The sequence below is a fragment of the Sus scrofa genome, chromosome 8 (assembly GCF_000003025.6).
Source record: "Sus scrofa isolate TJ Tabasco breed Duroc chromosome 8, Sscrofa11.1, whole genome shotgun sequence".
Taxonomy (NCBI): domain Eukaryota; kingdom Metazoa; phylum Chordata; class Mammalia; order Artiodactyla; family Suidae; genus Sus; species Sus scrofa.
In genome coordinates, this window is record NC_010450.4 from 108,798,915 (window position 1) to 108,817,020 (window position 18,106).

The following is an 18,106-nucleotide window of genomic DNA, read 5'->3' on the forward strand; positions in this document are numbered from 1 at the left end:
GGGCCAGAGGTTGAATCTGTGTTGCCACAGAGACAACACAAGATCCTTAACTCACTGTACCACAGTGGGAGCTCCAGTCTTTCCTATCTTTAATTAGAAAGTTAGAACAGATTCACTTCTCAAGACAGTATCTTTCTTCTGCTCCTTGATTTTTCATGAAGGACTGAAATGAACTGTTAAAGAGACTAGAGACTAGTCTTAGGCCTTGTTGTTCAGGAGCATATTTCACAGCCTGGCAGGGCAGTTTGGGAGACTTGGAGGAACACCTCTGTATTTTTTTTCTTCTATCTGTAAAATGAAGATAAAAAATCCTCTTTCTCACTGTTGTAATGAGGACTAAATATAATGCATGTGAAAGAAGGCCTATAAATTATAAAACTTTGAAGAAACGTATTAGTAACCTGTCATTCAGAACACTAGGATAAAACAGTAAAACCTATCATTTACTGAAGCTAGTCTCCTTACCAGACCTTGTGCTTGCTTTCAACGCTACAGCAACTCAATATGTATTATTATCTGTATTTTACAGATGATGAAACGGAGGATCAGAGGGGCCAAGTACTGCCCAAAGTAACCCAAGTAATAAGCATTGGAGCAAATACAAACCCAGATCTATGTGACCCCAAAACCTGTACCCTTAACTCTTACTTCCAATTCTACTTCCTGCTCCCTCCCTTTTGGCCCCAGAGGCTTGAATTCATTTAAGCAAGAGCTGCCCTGAAAGTTCTCTTCTTTTAGGAACTGTTGCCAAATCTTTATGTTGTTGATTCTAAATTTTCCAGTATGAAAACCATTCTACTCTCTGGAGAAGACAGAAACCACACAGTTGATTAATAGCTCTGAACTCCCTTATTTATCTGCTAACATTGTACCATCTTCTGTAAGCAGCAGTCTTCTTTCCTACTCTTTTTTTTATGTGAACATCTACTGTATTTTACACTTTTAAAAAGCCTAAATTCCCTTTGCCTTTAGTACTAGGTGCAAAAAAACGCCCAGTTTAATTAGAAAGACTTCAGTTGGTGAGCAGTTCAATGACTTGAATAGGTATCTGGCAGAGTACATTTTCTGCATAAGATAGCTAGTTAGCTAATAACCCATTCCCACAAATCCTTCTCAAAGTTCTTCCCATACAGATTTCTACTTTTTAAATACCCTCAATTTTTATTTTATAGGTGTTATCATTTTATCAGGTACTTATACAAAAATTAGTGGTTTCACAAGTGAATATGTTTTGGATCCTGAACTGGATAAAAAATTGTCAAGAACAATAACACTATGAATTTAGTGCTAAATAATGCTTATGAAAAGCTTATTTCTTTGGGAGTTTATTACATTTTAAATTATCATAGCTGTGTTAATTGTGAATTTTGACAGCTAAAAATGATCAGCAGAATAGACAGGGCCCATATGAACCCTACATTGTATTAGTAACTGGACATCCCTATAGCTTCAAAAACCATCAGCATGGTATTGCCATTGACACTTTTAAAGAACTCACAGTTGCATTATACTGTCATTTAAACATCTAAAAATAAATTGAACTATTCACCCAAGGCATGTGTAACACATTGGCTTTTCAGGTTCAGTCTATTGGGGAAAAAAAAATTGTTTTTGAATTCAATATTACTTTGTAATTTGATTCCAAGGATATTTTTACTTTCACGCTAATGCTGTCTGTAAACTTCACTTTCTCAGAATCTCTATATTTCCTTTTTTAAAAATCTCTTTGAAATTACATAGTAACTGTAGAATCAATCACTATTTAAATACCATAAACTAATAGGCACATCTTGACCCAGTCGAAAATTCATACACTTATGTGGTAATAACCATTCTCTAGGAAAAAAAGCCCATGGCAGAATATTCTTGGGAAGAGAACAATGCTAGAAATTAATATCCACTGAATTTTAATGTATAGGGAGTTGCCGTGTTTTCTTAGACTATTTTGTAAGTGAATGTAATTTTCTTAAAAAGGAGACACTGGGGGAAACATGAAAGGATTCATTTCTTGATGTTTTTTGGGAAAATGTAATCCTTCGCACTGTAACATTTACTCTAAGATGGCTTTTCAACAACAGTATATTGTGAGTCAGAAATAGTCTTTCATCACAGAGATCTAACAGGTTTTGACAATCAAACAGGAGATTTTTTTTATAATTTTTGCATATATTTTTGGTAGTTCCAAATCAGGTTGAAATAAATTGTTTTAGGAAATAATTTAGGAGCCTATGTGTGGTCCTTAGACCAAAAACAACAATAGCAACAACAACACATGTTACCAAGCCAAATGTGAGTCCACTCATCTGTGTGTAGTCACTGGGTTGTGGTGAAAGAAGGGGCAGCATTTATTGCAGGGTCCCAAGCAAGGAGTCCAGACAGCTAATGCTCAAAAGACTCCAAACTCTCAGGAAAAGGTTTTTATTTTGTTTTGTTTTTATGGCTGTATCCGTGGTATATGGAAGCTTCCAGGCCAGGAACTGAATCCAAGCCACAGCTGTGTTTGATGCCTAATCCTTTAGCCCACTGGGCTGACCCAGGGATGAAACCTGCACTGCTGCTGCAGTCAGGTTCTTAACCCACTGTGCCACAGCAGAAACTCCTCAGGGAAAAGTTTTTAAAGAAAGGGTGAGAGAGAGCATTGTTGGGTGTGTATCAGCTCATGGACATTCTTTTGATTGGCTGACGGTGAGTAACGTAACCAGGATTCAACATCTTTATTTGGTCTTGCTTGGCTATTTTCTTTGTTTCTGCCCTTTCTCACTTTTCTAATTAAATTTACTCTTTGGAACTTGAAAGGCTAAGGTTTTTCTACATGTAACGGGCAGGTAGAGGACATAGCAGGAGGAGGATTCCTAACTCTAGAAGGCCTAACAGGAGGATCCTGCTCAGTTATAAACACTGAAATTTATATCCTTTCTTTCATCATGTTAGTTTTCCATGTAATACAACCAATTAAAAAATTAAAGTTTATTTAAATTAATTCTCTTATAACAACTTTAAAAGACTTTGAGAAAAGTGGTGAAATCTTAGTTTCAAGAGTGCAAATTTAAAGTGAAATGCATTTCAGATGTTAAATGTGCGGCTAATTAGGGTAGGGCTTTTGGGTCAACAGTAGAAATAGTGAATTGGTTATACTTTACTGGGGTAAAATTCCTCTTCATAGAAACATTGTTTCACTTAAGAATCATTGTTTGGGGTAGAATCTCTCTTCTATCCTGCACTGACACATTTTTACTCTTTTGTCAAGGTATCAGATACATACCGGACTTCAACATTCTATCATAAGGCCTACCCAGCCCAACTGCTTACCTCTGGACAATGCAACCCTACCTCAGAAGCTGAAAGAGGTTGGATATTCAACACATATGGTTGGAAAATGGCACTTGGGTTTTTATAGAAAAGAATGTATGCCTACCAAGAGAGGATTTGATACTTTTTTTGGTTCCCTCTTGGGAAGTGGCGATTATTATACACACTACAAATGTGACAGTCCTGGGATGTGTGGCTATGACTTGTATGAAAATGAAAATGCTGCCTGGGACTACGACAATGGCATATACTCCACACAGATGTATACTCAGAGGGTGCAGCAAATCTTAGCTTCCCATGACCCCAAAAGGCCTATATTTTTATATATTGCCTATCAAGCTGTGCACTCTCCACTGCAAGCCCCTGGCAGGTATTTTGAACACTACAGATCGATTATCAACATAAACAGGCGCAGGTACGCTGCCATGCTTTCCTGCTTAGACGAAGCAATCAACAATGTGACCCTAGCTCTAAAGATGTATGGTTTCTATAACAACAGCATTATCATATACTCTTCCGATAACGGTGGCCAGCCCACGGCAGGAGGAAGTAACTGGCCTCTCAGAGGTAGCAAAGGAACCTACTGGGAAGGGGGGATCCGGGCTGTTGGCTTTGTGCACAGCCCACTTCTGAAAAACAAGGGAACGGTGTGTAAGGAGCTCGTGCACATCACTGACTGGTACCCTACTCTGATTTCACTGGCTGAGGGACAGATTGATGAGGACATTCAACTGGATGGCTATGACGTCTGGGAGACCATAAGTGAAGGCCTTCGTTCTCCTCGAGTGGACATTTTGCACAACATTGACCCCATTTATACCAAGGCCAAGAATGGCTCCTGGGCAGCAGGCTATGGGATCTGGAACACTGCCATCCATCAGCTATCAGAGTGCAGCACTGGAAACTGCTCACAGGGAACCCCGGGTACAGTGACTGGGTGCCCCCTCAGTCTTTCAGCAACCTGGGGCCGAACCGGTGGCACAACGAAAGGATTACCTTGTCAACTGGCAAAAGTGTGTGGCTGTTCAACATCACAGCTGACCCTTACGAAAGAGTGGACCTTTCTAACAGATATCCCGGAGTCGTGAAGCAGCTCCTCCGGAGACTCTCCCAGTTCAATAAAACCGCGGTGCCCGTCAGATATCCCCCTAAGGACCCCAGAAGTAACCCTCGGCTCAACGGAGGAGTCTGGGGCCCATGGTATAAAGAGGAAAACAAGAAACAGAAGCCACGCAAAAGTAAGACTGAGAAAAAGCAGAAGAAAAGTAAGACAAAGAAGAAACGGCCGAAGTCGGGTTCATTTCCAAAGTGCCGTTCTGGTGTTACTCGTGGATAAGTATAAATTTTTTCCTGTCTGGTTAAACTTAAGTCAGTTCTTAGTCTTTCATCAGTTTTCTAGGTGAACCAGCAAATTTGGCTCAGTAGGATCACTGCTATCAGCGTCACACTGTCCATACTGTGCCATTCTACAGACCTCGGCCACTTAGAAGACTTCTGATCAGTGCCAAAAGTGCTACTCTCGTGAGCAACGCTTAGAGGGCAATGGAGATGCTGGTTTCTCTTGCCCCTTTATGAAAGGTGGTCAGTGATGAGTTCAACTGTTGTGCTTCAGTCAATTGACCAAACACCATGCTTTAAATTATAACAAAGGACTCTAACATGCTAATCTGATAAGACTTACAGGGCAACATGATTAAAAACCACCTTTAGGAGTTCATGTCATGGCTCAGTGAAACGAATCTGACCAGCATCCATGAGGACGCAGGTTCGATCCCCAGCCTTACTCAGTGGGTTAAGGATCTGGTGTTGTGGTGAGCTGTGATGTCAGCCACAGATGTGGCTTGGATCTCTAGTTGCTGTGGCTGTGGTACAGGCCAGCAGCTGTAGTTCTGATTGGACCCCTAGCCTGGGAACCTCCATATGCTGTGGATGTGGCCCTAAAAAAAAAAAAAAGACAGAAAACCACCTTTAATGAAGTCTAGTCAAAGCTTGCATCACCTCAAAAGCCTTGAAAATTATTTTCTTAATGAATTTTTATATCTCTGTCATAGGACACCTGGGTTTTTTAATTCTGTTTCACATATCATTTCCTATCCTGTGAAAATAAGCTGTTTTTCTCACGTGTGAACAGCTTGCACCTCATTTTATCCTACATGAGAAAGTGGCTAATGAGAATGTTTGAGCACACTGCCAAAACATGAATGTAACTATTTTCTAAACACTTTACTAGAGTGACATTTCAGCATAAAGTACATAATTTATTTTTACAGAAAAAATATTAATTATTTTGTTGTCATAAAAAGCTATACAAATGACTTTTAATTATTTTATTTTTATTTTCTACATGCTATTAGGAGAATTTTATTTCATAATTGCCAAGATTATCAAGCACTGTAATACTTTAAATTACTGTAAGAGTTTTTTCATAGGATATAAAAAGAAAAATGATAAATATCATTGTTCAGCCATTGTTTTGAATGTAATAAGATGAATATATTCCTTACAGATTTCTTGGAAATTCAGTGTTTGTACAGAATTGAAAGAAAGACATCTTTATTGTTTCTGTCATAAACACTATTTATGTATCTTAATTATTAAAATGACATTTTATGGCACTACTAAATTGTGTGGCTTTTCTGATTTAATGTCTATATAGAATTATATTACTCATATTTTAACAAATGAAAACCTTTACAAATTGGCAAATTAAGGTATAATATAATATAATACGGATTTTGCAACTATAGTAATATAATACGGATTTTGCAAATAAGAGATGTTACTATTAGGCTGTTGCATGGAGAAAAGTGTTCTCATGTTAACAAATAAGATTTATAACAACTCTACTCTTAAAGTGGACATGGTAAGAGATGCAGAAATGAAAACATAGATCCTACATGAAATAGTTAAAAATCGAATTTGGGAGCTCCCTCGTGGTGTAGCAGGTTAAGGACCAGGCATTGTCACTGCAGTGGCTCAGGTTGCAGCTTGGCTCCGGTTCAGTCCCTGGCCCAGGAACTTCCACATGACGCAGGCTCAGCCAAAAAAAAAAAAAAAAAAAAAACTAGGTTGGAACACACATATGCAGACATCATTAGGAGATTAAAGGAGAGTGATCTGTAATAAGATTTATCATGGTTCCTCAGTGAAAAAAGGGTGATGTGATTCCTGTGGGCCCTGGAGTTTACTTTAAAGTGCCCTCTAGGAGTTCCCGTCATGGCTCAGTGGTTAACGAATCCGACTAGGAACCATGAGGTTGCGGGTTTGATCCCTGGCCTTGCTCGGTGGGTTAACGATCCAGCATTGCTGTGAGCTGTGGTGTAGGTCGCAGACGTGGCTCAGATCCCACGTTGCTGTGTCTCTGGTGTAGGCCGGTGGCTCCAGCTCCAATTAGACCCCTAGCCTGGGAACCTCCATATGCGCGGGAGCGGCCCAAGAAATGGCAAAAAGACAAAAAAAATAAAAATTAAAAAAAGTAAAGTGCCCTCTACTAATATGGCCTCTAAGCTGCATAGTCTACACTCGAAAAAACATTGCAGAGAACTGGAACTGTGATATGTGAAATTACAACTGTGGATTAAAAGAAATGTAGGAGGTGGTATGGTGGCATACTATTAAGTAAAATTATATCACAGTTCAAAGGATAGCTTCTCAGTTTATGGAAATCTATAAAAAATAGACAAACTATAACAACTTATTAAAATGAACAAAAAATTTAACGTTTAAAAATCTTAATGTTTCACTTCTAGAGAGTATATTTCCATTTCATTATGTAGTATAAAGTGCTATTTACCGAGTTTGGGTTTTGTCAACTGTGTATTTAAATAAGTCTTAAAAATCAAAGCCATGCTGTCAGTGTTTTCCTTTCTCAGTGGCACATAAATTAATGAGGTGACGTCAAATAGATGGTATAATTAAAAAGATATAGTTATTATTACATTTTAAGAGTTCTGAGGAAAAATAAGTTTGGGAAATATGAAGTTAAGGTTACAGAGGCCAATTTATGCAGACTTTTTTTGTAGCTTTTAAAAGAATTTCATCACGAAAACCTTATTGTGTACTTCCCTGAAAAATCCTTGTCTACAGCACATTACACAGGACTAGGCAAAGTGTGGAACAGACTGTGGAAGTTGTTAATGTAAACATAGAATCTTCTAGAAGTCCCTAGCAAGACAAAACGGCAAAGAGGCATATTACGATTATGAAAATTAACTCACATTTGAGCCCAGCAAGTATTATATGATATGATTTTAAGTTCTTTATAAGTGACCATAACTTTCTCAATGAAATAAATTAGCCCACAGTTTTCCACCTGGAAATGGCTTCAGTGAAGCTGCTCACAGTTTAGTAGAGTACTTCTGCAAAAGACTCTGGGGAGACTATGATGTGAGAGCAGTCTGTGTCTTGCTCTTACGAAACTAAAATCTAATACAATAATCATGTATAAATAATGAAAAGAAATGTTTCCAAAATGCTGTCAGGAAAATCACGAGGTATTTTAAGGTGTCCAGGGAAGAAAATATTGTGCACTTGAGTTTTGTGCCTTAACCATTAATGGGGCATTTATTCTCAGGTGTCATTTTCCTGCCCTGTGATTCTCAGGTTACATTTCTAGAGTCGCTCATGGCATTTTCCAGTGTAAATGGCACCTCTTTAAAATCTCTGATCCTTTTATTAGGATAACAAAGGAAACTCCTGGATTGAAACCCCCCAAGCTTTGTCTGAAAATAAATTGTGAATATGGCTTATGCGGCTTGGATGGAAAAGGATCCAAATCATCTTTTTCAAATAAAAAAACAAACAAAACTCTGTGGTGACTTTCAGTCAGTGAATACATCTGTGCCAGGGCTGTCAAGTCTTGCTTTATCTGTATTTACATATTTTCCCTCACTTTTCTAAAAATCAAGTAAATGTTACAGTTTCCTGGCCAGGGTCCTTTTGAAAATCTTAATAGAGGAGAAACTGTCCCTTTAATAGCTGAGTGAATAGATAGTTAATACACTGTAACATTTGATATTCCAGGGTACATGAATTTGGCATCAGGATTACTTCTTAAGCATTTTATTCCTACGATTCTTTGCGAATTTGTCAGCAGCAATCAGAATATGTGTTGTTGGCAGGAATAAGCTGGCTTGCCAGAAAGAGCAAACAAAATTCTTGTATTGGGAGTTAGTAACTTGTTTCCTCTTAGTGAAGTTACTTATTAAAGTCCATTCATTCAACAAATATTTATTAAGTCCTACTGCCTGCTTGTCAGGCAATGTTCTAGGTGCTTGGGATCCATCAGTGAACAAAATGGATAAAAACTCTTAGCACTTGTGCAGGTTGTGTTCTAGCCGAGAGACACAGACAATAAATAATAAACATAGCTAATGAGTAAATTGTATACTGTATAAAGTAGTGTGAAAAAGAAGAGTACATCAGGATAAGGGGAGGATTTATTCAACACCAAGTGTACTCATAGCCCTTCAACATTAAGTAAGTGCCACACAATGATATACACTGGAATATGGTGACAGGTCACATGGGGCAGAGTCCCTGTCTTCATATAGTGTACATTCTCCTGGGGGTCACAGCTTTAGTCAAATAACCAAACAATCTCCTCTCCCCTACTCTCTTTCCCTACTTGATCTTTCTCTGTAAAATTTTATTTACTTATTTATTCTCTGGTTCTTCCCATTAGAGTATAAACTTCTTTTAAAAAGTAATTTATGCCTGCTCTATTTACATCTGTATTGCAAATATATAAAACAATGCCTGGGAGTTCCCGCTGTAGTGCAGTGGGTTAAGAATCTGACTGCCATGGCTCAGGTGGCTGTGGAGGGGCAGGTTCACAACCTGGCCTGGTGCAGTGGGTTAAAGATCCAGTATTGTTGCAGCTGTGGCTCAGATTCAATCCCTGACTGGGGAACTTCCACATGCTGCAGATGCAGCCATAAAACAATGTCTGGCTCATAGTCAGCATTCAATATATATTTATTTTTTGAGTGAATAGATAAAATCACAAATATTCACATATTCAGTTATATTGGCTTGAGTTTCCACTTAAATTGTTGCATAGGAATTTCACTGTTGAAAAATAGAACTATCGTTACTAATACCATTCCTCATAATGGGGGCAATCATGTGAAATGCAGAAATTTCTAGCATTAGAAAAAACTAACTTGAATAATATATAGTTATAGGAACAGAGTGTTATAGCAAAAACCAAGTAAAAGAATCATACAAAATTGAGAGCAAATTTTGTCTTTATTACCTAACTGGGCAAAACATAATTATTCTAACACTGCTTTGAATATAACAGAATAATGAGAGTTTCTGAAAAGGAGAAATGACTTAAATTGTGAATATTTTTTTGTAGCAAACCGTAAAAGTGAAAAATATAAATAGCAAATAAACCTCTGTGTCTTGATAGAATTATGAAGCCAAATGAACTATATCTCACGTCCTTGGGTATCTTCTTATGAAGCTCTCCAGTTTGGCAAAGGAAGAATTCTACTTCTTTAAAGGTAAGTTTTTCTTAAAACATTTTATTGGTCATAGATCTCTGCAAATCTCTTGATTAACTGATTATATATTACATTACAAAATACATAACACCAAAATGACCTTGAAAGTTAGGCACACTTGAACATATTAACTTACCATTTTGTTTTTTGCTTTTTTAGGGCTGTACCTGAAGCATATGGAGGTTCCCAGGCTAGGGGTTGCATTGGAGCCACAGCCTCAGGCCTATGCCATGGCAACACCAGATCTGAGCTGAGTCTGCAATCTACACTGAAGCTCACAGCAACCCTGGATCCTCAACCCACTGAGCGGAGCCATGGATCAAACCTGCATCCTCATGGATACTAGTCAGATTCTTAACCTGTGCAGCCACAGTGGGAACTCCTACCTTACCATTTTGTATCTCTGGTTTGAAATTTCCTTCCTCTCAAATTTGAACAATCCTATAATATCTTTGTCAATTGGATTATGCAATTTGGATAAAATCAATCCCAACAACTCAAAAGATGCAAGAAAATAACATACACATTAAAAATGTCTATATATCACTCTTTGCCAAAATTAGCTGTTAATTATAAGTGGATAACACCTTATCTAATGAATTAAAAGTAAAATTTATCTTTCAGAATAAAAATCCAAAACCAATTTTCAATATGACACACTAATCTCTAGAAATAATACTTAAAAAAATTAAAGTTTCTTCAGCCTTGACAGTTGTAAGTGACTAGGGAATACTTTCAACTGAACATCTAAATTCTAAACAACTGTGAGAAAGAATGTTTTTATAAGAAAAGTTTTTAAAAAATATGAAAATACCTTGATTTAATTCAATAATCTGAAACTATATCTTCTCTTGTCACCCTCACCAGAATTTTCCCAGAGGCTTCTTTTCAACAAAAATGTTAACATAACTCCTTAGTTGTGGAGACTCTAATACATGCCCCACTAACATTTCTCCATTTTAAGGTTTTCCTGATTGGAATAATCAATCCCCTGTAGTACCTAGAAGGTAGGCAATTATAACCATATAACACTCACATTAATTTATACTATACATTCAGACTTAGCAATAAAATGTAGGGGTTCAGAGCATGTTACCCCAAAACATGCCCCCTTGCAATATTTAGTATTTTGAATGATTTAAAGTCACATCAAGGCTTGAAGTTCTTGTGTGGTGCAATGGGTTAAGGAGCTGGCATTTCTTTGGGGTAGGCACTGGTTTGATCCCTGACCCAGGAACTTCCACATGCCATAGGTGCAGCAGAAAACAAACAAAAAACAGCAGATCAAGAAGGAAACTTTGACCTTCCTTTTTCTTTTTCTTTTTTTTTGTCTTTTTGCCTTTTTTAGGGCTGCGCCCGTGGCATATGGAGCTTCCCAGGCTAGGGGTCTAATCAGAGCTGTAGCCACTGGCCTATGCCAGAGCCACAGCAACGCGGGATCCAAGCGGAGTCTGCAACCTACACCACAGCTCACAGCGATGCCAGATCCTTAACCCACTGAGCAAGGCCAGGGATAGCACCTGCAACTTCATGGTTCCTAATCAGATTCATTAACAATTGCACCACGACAGGAACTCCCTGACCTTCCTTTTTCTTCTGGAAAGGAGATAAAAATCCCAGGAAAAAGTGCCCTCTCTGAGTTCCCGTCATGGCTCAGTGGTAACCACCCCAACTAGTATACATGAGGACACAGTTCAATCCCTGACCTCGCTCAGTGGGTTAAGGATCCGACAGTGAGTTGTGGTGTAGGTCACAGACACAGCTGGTCCCAAGTTGCTGTGACTATGGTGTCAGCTGGCAGCTGCAGCTCCAATTCCATCCCTAGCCTGGGTGAGGCCCTAAAAAAAAAGACAAAAAGAAAAAAAAAATTGCCCTCTCTATATCGGGAGGAAAGAAGACATTCTTAATTGCCAAAAAAGGGAAGTCAAAGCTGAGACAAATATATGCAAACTCTCATCTTTCTAGTCACTTTCCCACAATTCACTGCTTTAGCCCAAACTCCAGTGCCTTGTCACATCCTCAGACCACTTGGGTTATGCCTGGACTGTCTTTCCGTCCTCTACATAGAACTATGGCTCCACATTTTACATTCTTGCTACCTTTATTATCCATCTCCGCATCCCACACCACTTCCTGCCCCAGATCTAGGCACAAAGACACCTGTGTCCAATGGATTATTAACTTTTGAATCCCTCCCCTCCTGAAATTCCCTAGGATAAAGGGATGGGTGTGTAAAGCTACCCCCATTCCGCTGAGCACCATCCCTAAACCTTCAGGCAGCCAAGATCAAGGTAGTAGGGGAGTGGGCCCTTGGAGGAAGTACATGAATAAGTGTGATATATCTTCTTTCCAATTCAAACAGCTCACCAGCTGCAGTGCCCAAAGCCTTGCTTCAGTTTGGGGAACTAATTAATGTTTTCTTCTACTGTCTACAGGATAGAGCAATAACCAAGGTAATTTCTCCTGTGTCTAACCGACCTATATCCCACCTTTAGAATTCCTACTCTTTCTTTCTAGCACAGAGGGGAGAACAACAGAGACTTCTAACATTCTGTACCACCCACAGCCCAATTTGGGGAAGGCCTGGACCCTTTCTTCCCTTCCCTGGAAGAGAGAGCAAAAATCAAAAGCACCATTTAGGCTGTTTGCCCCAATCCTATCTTCCAGTCATCAGCCAACAAATGTCTTTAAATCCTTGCAATAGGATTAGCTCCTGGCTTATGTGGACTTCTCTCAAATTCTGTCAGCCTATAGGAGTCTCCTCTTTCTCTTTTAGAAAACCACATTTCAAACAGGAAACCATCCTTGTCAGCAAAATTGATACATTTTTACTCTATATTTCTTCATTGTTGTCTCAAAAGCAACCATGAAGCTTCCAGAACAGACATCAGAGTCCCTGTCATTGTCATTATTGTAGTTTCCCTCCTTCAGGGTTACCAGAATCTGAGTCTCCCAAACTACAATTCTTAATGTTACTGAACCTGGACTTGAATCCACTCACCTCAAGAGCAGCAAAACCAATCTACTGACCCTGAGTTATGGTATAGGAAAAGTACAGTGTTTATTCGCAGGGCACCAAACAAGAAAAGCAGGCAGCTCATGCACAAAAGCCTCTTAACTCCCCAGTGGCTTTCAGGGAAGGGTTTTAAAAGGCAGTGGAAGGTAGGGAGCTGCAGGGTGCCTGAGAAGCTGGTGCTCACTTCTGGGATTGGTTGACATCAAGGTGAATTTTCCAGCTTCATCAATCTTGTGGTTTCAACTGGTTTGGGATCTACATGATTTGGTTAGCAATTTTCATCTGGTGGGGGTCCAGTTCCTATAAAAACAACTTGGGAATGTGTGTCAAACCTTTATATCTTTGAGGGAAGTAGGAGTTCAGTGACTCTTCTATATAGCTGATGTATATAGTCTAAATTGTTTCCAGTTCCCCCACCCAACAGCTGTTCTTTGTTTCTACATGCTCACATTTCCTGATTATTAACTCTTAAACCAGCTTTTGAGACTCAGGGCAAGCCTAAGTGACTAAAGTAGAAGTCTTTTACTTCAAAAGATGGGGACATGGAGGTTTATATTTGGTTTCATTGAGACTCTAAATAAACTCTTTTCTTATCTGCAGCCTCCTGCATTATTTTCTTTTAATCGACAGTACCCAAATCCAGTGATATAGCCAGTACATACCTAGCAAAGCATCTTGTACATTGTAGTATTTAATTAACATTGAACACAGAAAAAAAAGGCCTAATATAATCACTTGATATTTAATCATTTTTCTACCATGATACCAGCAAGTGGAAATTAGTGTGACCCAAATAAGCATTTCCCCTGTTACATGTTATAGATGACTGCCACCAGGTGTCATGCCAACAGGCTTCTTTCAACTGATTGAAGCTGTTTATAACTAATTTTTAATTATTTAAATCTGGTTTCTTTAAAATTAAATGAGGAAACAGGCAATATGAATGATATATTGAATAGTAAGTGCAAATCTATATATACATTTCATTCACAATTGATTTGTGTCTAATAATGCTAATAAATATAAACTAAAGATAAACTAAAAGGTACACGCTTATGCATGTATAGCTTCTGATTATATGACACTCTGCAAAGAAAACATGAATTCCCCTCGAGTCCCTTATCTCTTCAGTGAATGTGCCTCCGTTTTTCTGCCCTGCCCCACTCTATCACTGCCTCTGTTTCTCCTGCCTATTTGTCTATTTCCCACTTCTCTTTGGCTCTCTTCCTCATGCTTACCTTTCCTTCCCCATCTTTCAATAAATATAATGTATTTAATATCTCTAAAAACAAAACAAACCAACTTGTTGAAAATTAATATTAACTCCTCTTAGTTCTTTGCACCTATCTTTAAAAAGTCTTTGAGCAGACTTTCTTGTTTGTATGTTCTGTTCCAAATCGCCGCTTGCATTCCAACCTAATTTAAGAGTGAAAAAGACTACTGATTGAAATTTGTATTTTTACCTACAGTCAAAGGTACTGATCATATTTTAACAACAGATAAAATTTTTATTTATTGTTACCAGATTCATAACTATCTTTGTGTACATAATTGTATATTTAATTATAATCATATAATCATATAATGGTTCCTTGAATTATGGTTCTGGAACTAATTACAGCTATTACTGGCCATTAAATAAGGAAATGTGTTTGTGGCTCAAAAATTTGTCTTGTTATATTTCCTAAGGAAAAAGTCATATACTGACAGGATATTAACTAATTTTAAGTGGCTTCACATTATTACCTTGCAAAATAAAACAGTAAGCAAATCTCTGCTTTATAGATTGTGAATTGTCAAATAATTGTATTATTTCTGTTTGCCAAAATTACCAAATATTTTTATACTTATGATCATTTTTATAAGTAACACTAAGATTTAAGTACTTATGATAAAAAAAAGTGAATCACCATTTTTCTATTAAACTGCATTAATTCTTTCCAGCAAGAAGTAGTTTATTAAATTATATCCTACTAACTTTGAGCATTGATGCATTTGTCAAATTACCTAATAGGCTGTGTTACAGAATAATTTAGTAGAATATATTTTGAATTATTCTAAATTATCTTCAGTTGATTAAAGAAACTGTAGTTATTTCATGAGTTATATAATTCTACCTCTAAATTTCACCTAACACTTCCTATTAAAAACAAATTTGTAGTTTCAGTAAACCTCAGTTTATTACTATATCATAGCTCTCCTTTATCCTCTAGCCAGCATTTGACCAATTTTTTCACCATGAATTGTTTCCTTGAAAATTCTTGAATAAACCTCAGGTTTTTGTCAATATGGAAATACAGGGCCTTTTCCTATAAAAAGAGAAGTTTGGAAATCAAGACAGTAAAAGGAAAAATTAATTTTTCACAAATAGTAATATTTAAAAATAGGTGTACTAATTTCCTTGAGCTTGACAAATCCTTCATAAGTATCATCTGAATCTCACCTCATCCTTTGCTGTGGGTAGTTAACAACAAATATTAAAAAGTCTGAAATCAATCAAATGATGAGTTCAACCTCTCTTCTGAATACCTCACACTTATTCTCCATCCTGGAGAGACTCATAGCCAGGGAAAGTCACTGTTCCTATTTTTTTATAAAATATAAAGTGTTGTCTGCATAATAAAAAAGAATCATACAATATAATTATTATTACTGTAAATAATAGAAGTGTATTATTCTTATTTATTTTAGTTAATAACATAAATATGATTACTAAGGCATATCACTCAAACACATTATAAGAGGCATTAGCTTAAACTCATTAGAGCTCATGAATAGAATAAAATGTTTTTAGGAGTTCCTGTTGTGGCTCATTGGGTTAAGAACCATACTAGTATCCATTAGGATGCAGGTTCAATCTCTGACCTCGCTCAGTGGGTTAAGGATCCAGCATTGCTGCAAGCTGCAGCATAGGTCACAGATGTGGCTCAGATCTAGCCTTGCTGTTGTTATGGCATAGGTCTCAGCTGCAGCTCTGATTTAGCCCCTAGTTTAGAAACTTCCATATGCTGCAGGTGTAGCCCTAAAGAGAAAAAGGAAAAAAAAAAAAGTTTTCAAAACTGCCATAGGTGACTCTGTAAAGGAAACCTAGGACTAAGAGATTAAAATTACTGAGGGACAACTTTTATTTACTTATTTATTTATATATTTTTTTAAGGACGCACCAGTGGCACATGGAGGTGCCCAGGCTAGGGGTCGAATTGGAGCTACAGCTGCCAGCCTACGCCATAGCCACAGCAACGTGGGATCTGAGCAGCGGTCTGTGACCTACACCACAGCTCAGAGCAATGCCAGATCCTTAACTCACTGAGCAAAGCCAGGGATCAAACCTGAAACCTGTGGTTCCTAGTCCGATTTGTTTCCTCTGAGCCACAACTGGAACTCCTAAGGGGCAACTTTTAGCTCAATATAAACAAGAACTTTCTAGCAACATTCAGTGGAATGTGGTAGCCTCGAAAACAGTGTTTCCCATTATTGTAAGAAATCCAATAGAAGTGGAATCATTATATGCGAGGGACATACCCAGACTGTGTTGATTAGAGCCAGAAGAGTCATCCAGAGCCCAAACTGTTTTAACAGTTTGGGTCCAAAACCACCTTACACAGACAACCAGAAAAATGACCTTCCACAGATTCACAGTCCGAGGTTCCTTCCCAACAGTGATTCTGTGTGTACATGGTTTATTTATTTTCCCTGGCTTCAGCTGAAATCAGTAGAAAAAACAACAGGCTTGTGCCATACTCAGAAGCTTGTGAGCATACAGGCTCAACTTCTCCCTCTGGACACCACTCAAACTTTCTCTCTCATGACTTCATCTTTAGGTGGTGGCATGCACCTGTTCCCAACTCTTTTCCAAACCTATCTCCAAGGAAATAGGGCCAACCTCTATTTGTGATTTACTTTATGTTCATGTGGTTTTCTCATTATAATGTCTTAGCGTAAGAAGACACACATGTTGCCTGGGCAACCTAAACGCACGATTTGTTTCCTTAAAGCCTGTTCTACTTGGTCAAATTCCCTCTGGATTCTAGATTGGCCTCACTTTTGTGTAATTAAAATGCAAGCATTCGGCAGTTTCCCCTTGTTATTTTCTTATTTTTTACAAGGTCTTTTTGATCTATACTCTTTTCCTTTGACTTGTTGATATTTTATTTTTATTAATTCAAATAATTTCCCCACCTTGAAAGCAAAATAGTTTTCCCATCTTTTACATGTCCGTCTCAAAATTTTTATCTCCATTAAAAAAATAAAGAGGGATAAACTTCTGTATTTTAAAAACCTATAGTTGATCAAAACTTAAGTGTTTGTCTCAAATAATTGAGGTTAATATATTGCATTTTTATACAAGCATTAGAACCCTGTATGAGCATTACAATCACTTGTTAACTTGTGCTATTTTAGTTTCATCACAGAATCTTGTCTCCTTTAATATACTTAATGTACTCAAATTGACTGTAAACATTTTTCCTTTTGAGTTTAAAATTGATATCTTGGGTCCCTGAAAGCCCTCTCACAAACTAGCCTCTCTGCTTTTTTTCCACACTATCTCAGATACTTCTGAAAGCATCCTTTTTATATCATTATATTTCAAGCCCATTCTTATTTTTCTGATCTTAAGAGGGTAGAGTCATCTATATTTCAAGAAGTTTTGGATTACTTTTATAGAAAAAGAATATCAGAAGCCGTAATGTTGACATTAGATCATACATTAGTTTATTCCATGTGATTATAAGAAGCAAGAAGAATGACACCGGAGGACCACAAAAGTGTCTACTTGCATCATCAGTGCATGCTGAAAATTGGAAGAGAAAAAGTTGTTCACAAATAACATAATATAGTATAATATTTTAGCTTTTTCAAAGTGATAGAAATGTCAAAAGGGCAAAAATGGCTTACAAAAGAGAAATTTTATAACAGCAATTTGTCTTAGCATATTGAAACAAATCATATGCAGCAGTGGAGTTTGCTCAAAAAGAAGGGACAGTCAGAAACAATAGTTCTTGCTCGTAAAATATTCTGCCTTTTCCTCTTATATATCCAAAACTGAAGAATGCAATTGAGCAACTTTGATTAGAGTTTGTTCTTTTCTATACATAATAGGATTTTTAAATTGGTAGTTTGGGAAAGAAGTCAAAGGGCCTATTCTTTCTTATGCATCTTAACCAGTTAATTACTTTAAAAAAAATCAGTAAAGGAACCATTTCTTGTATGTTTATTTTTGAATAATTATAAGGTAACAGACATTTCCAAAATGAAGTTCTAAGAATGTATC

General features: G+C 37.4%; 1 protein-coding gene across 1 annotated transcript in view; it reads left to right on the plus strand.

The window, feature by feature from the left end:
- Positions 1–5,932, plus strand: part of ARSJ (arylsulfatase family member J) — a 94,211-nt gene extending 88,279 nt beyond the window's left edge. The window contains 2 exon segments of the mRNA XM_021100702.1: positions 3,248–4,182; positions 4,185–5,932. Of these exon segments, the coding sequence (XP_020956361.1) occupies positions 3,248–4,182; positions 4,185–4,645 (1,396 nt within the window). The 3' untranslated portion in view covers positions 4,646–5,932.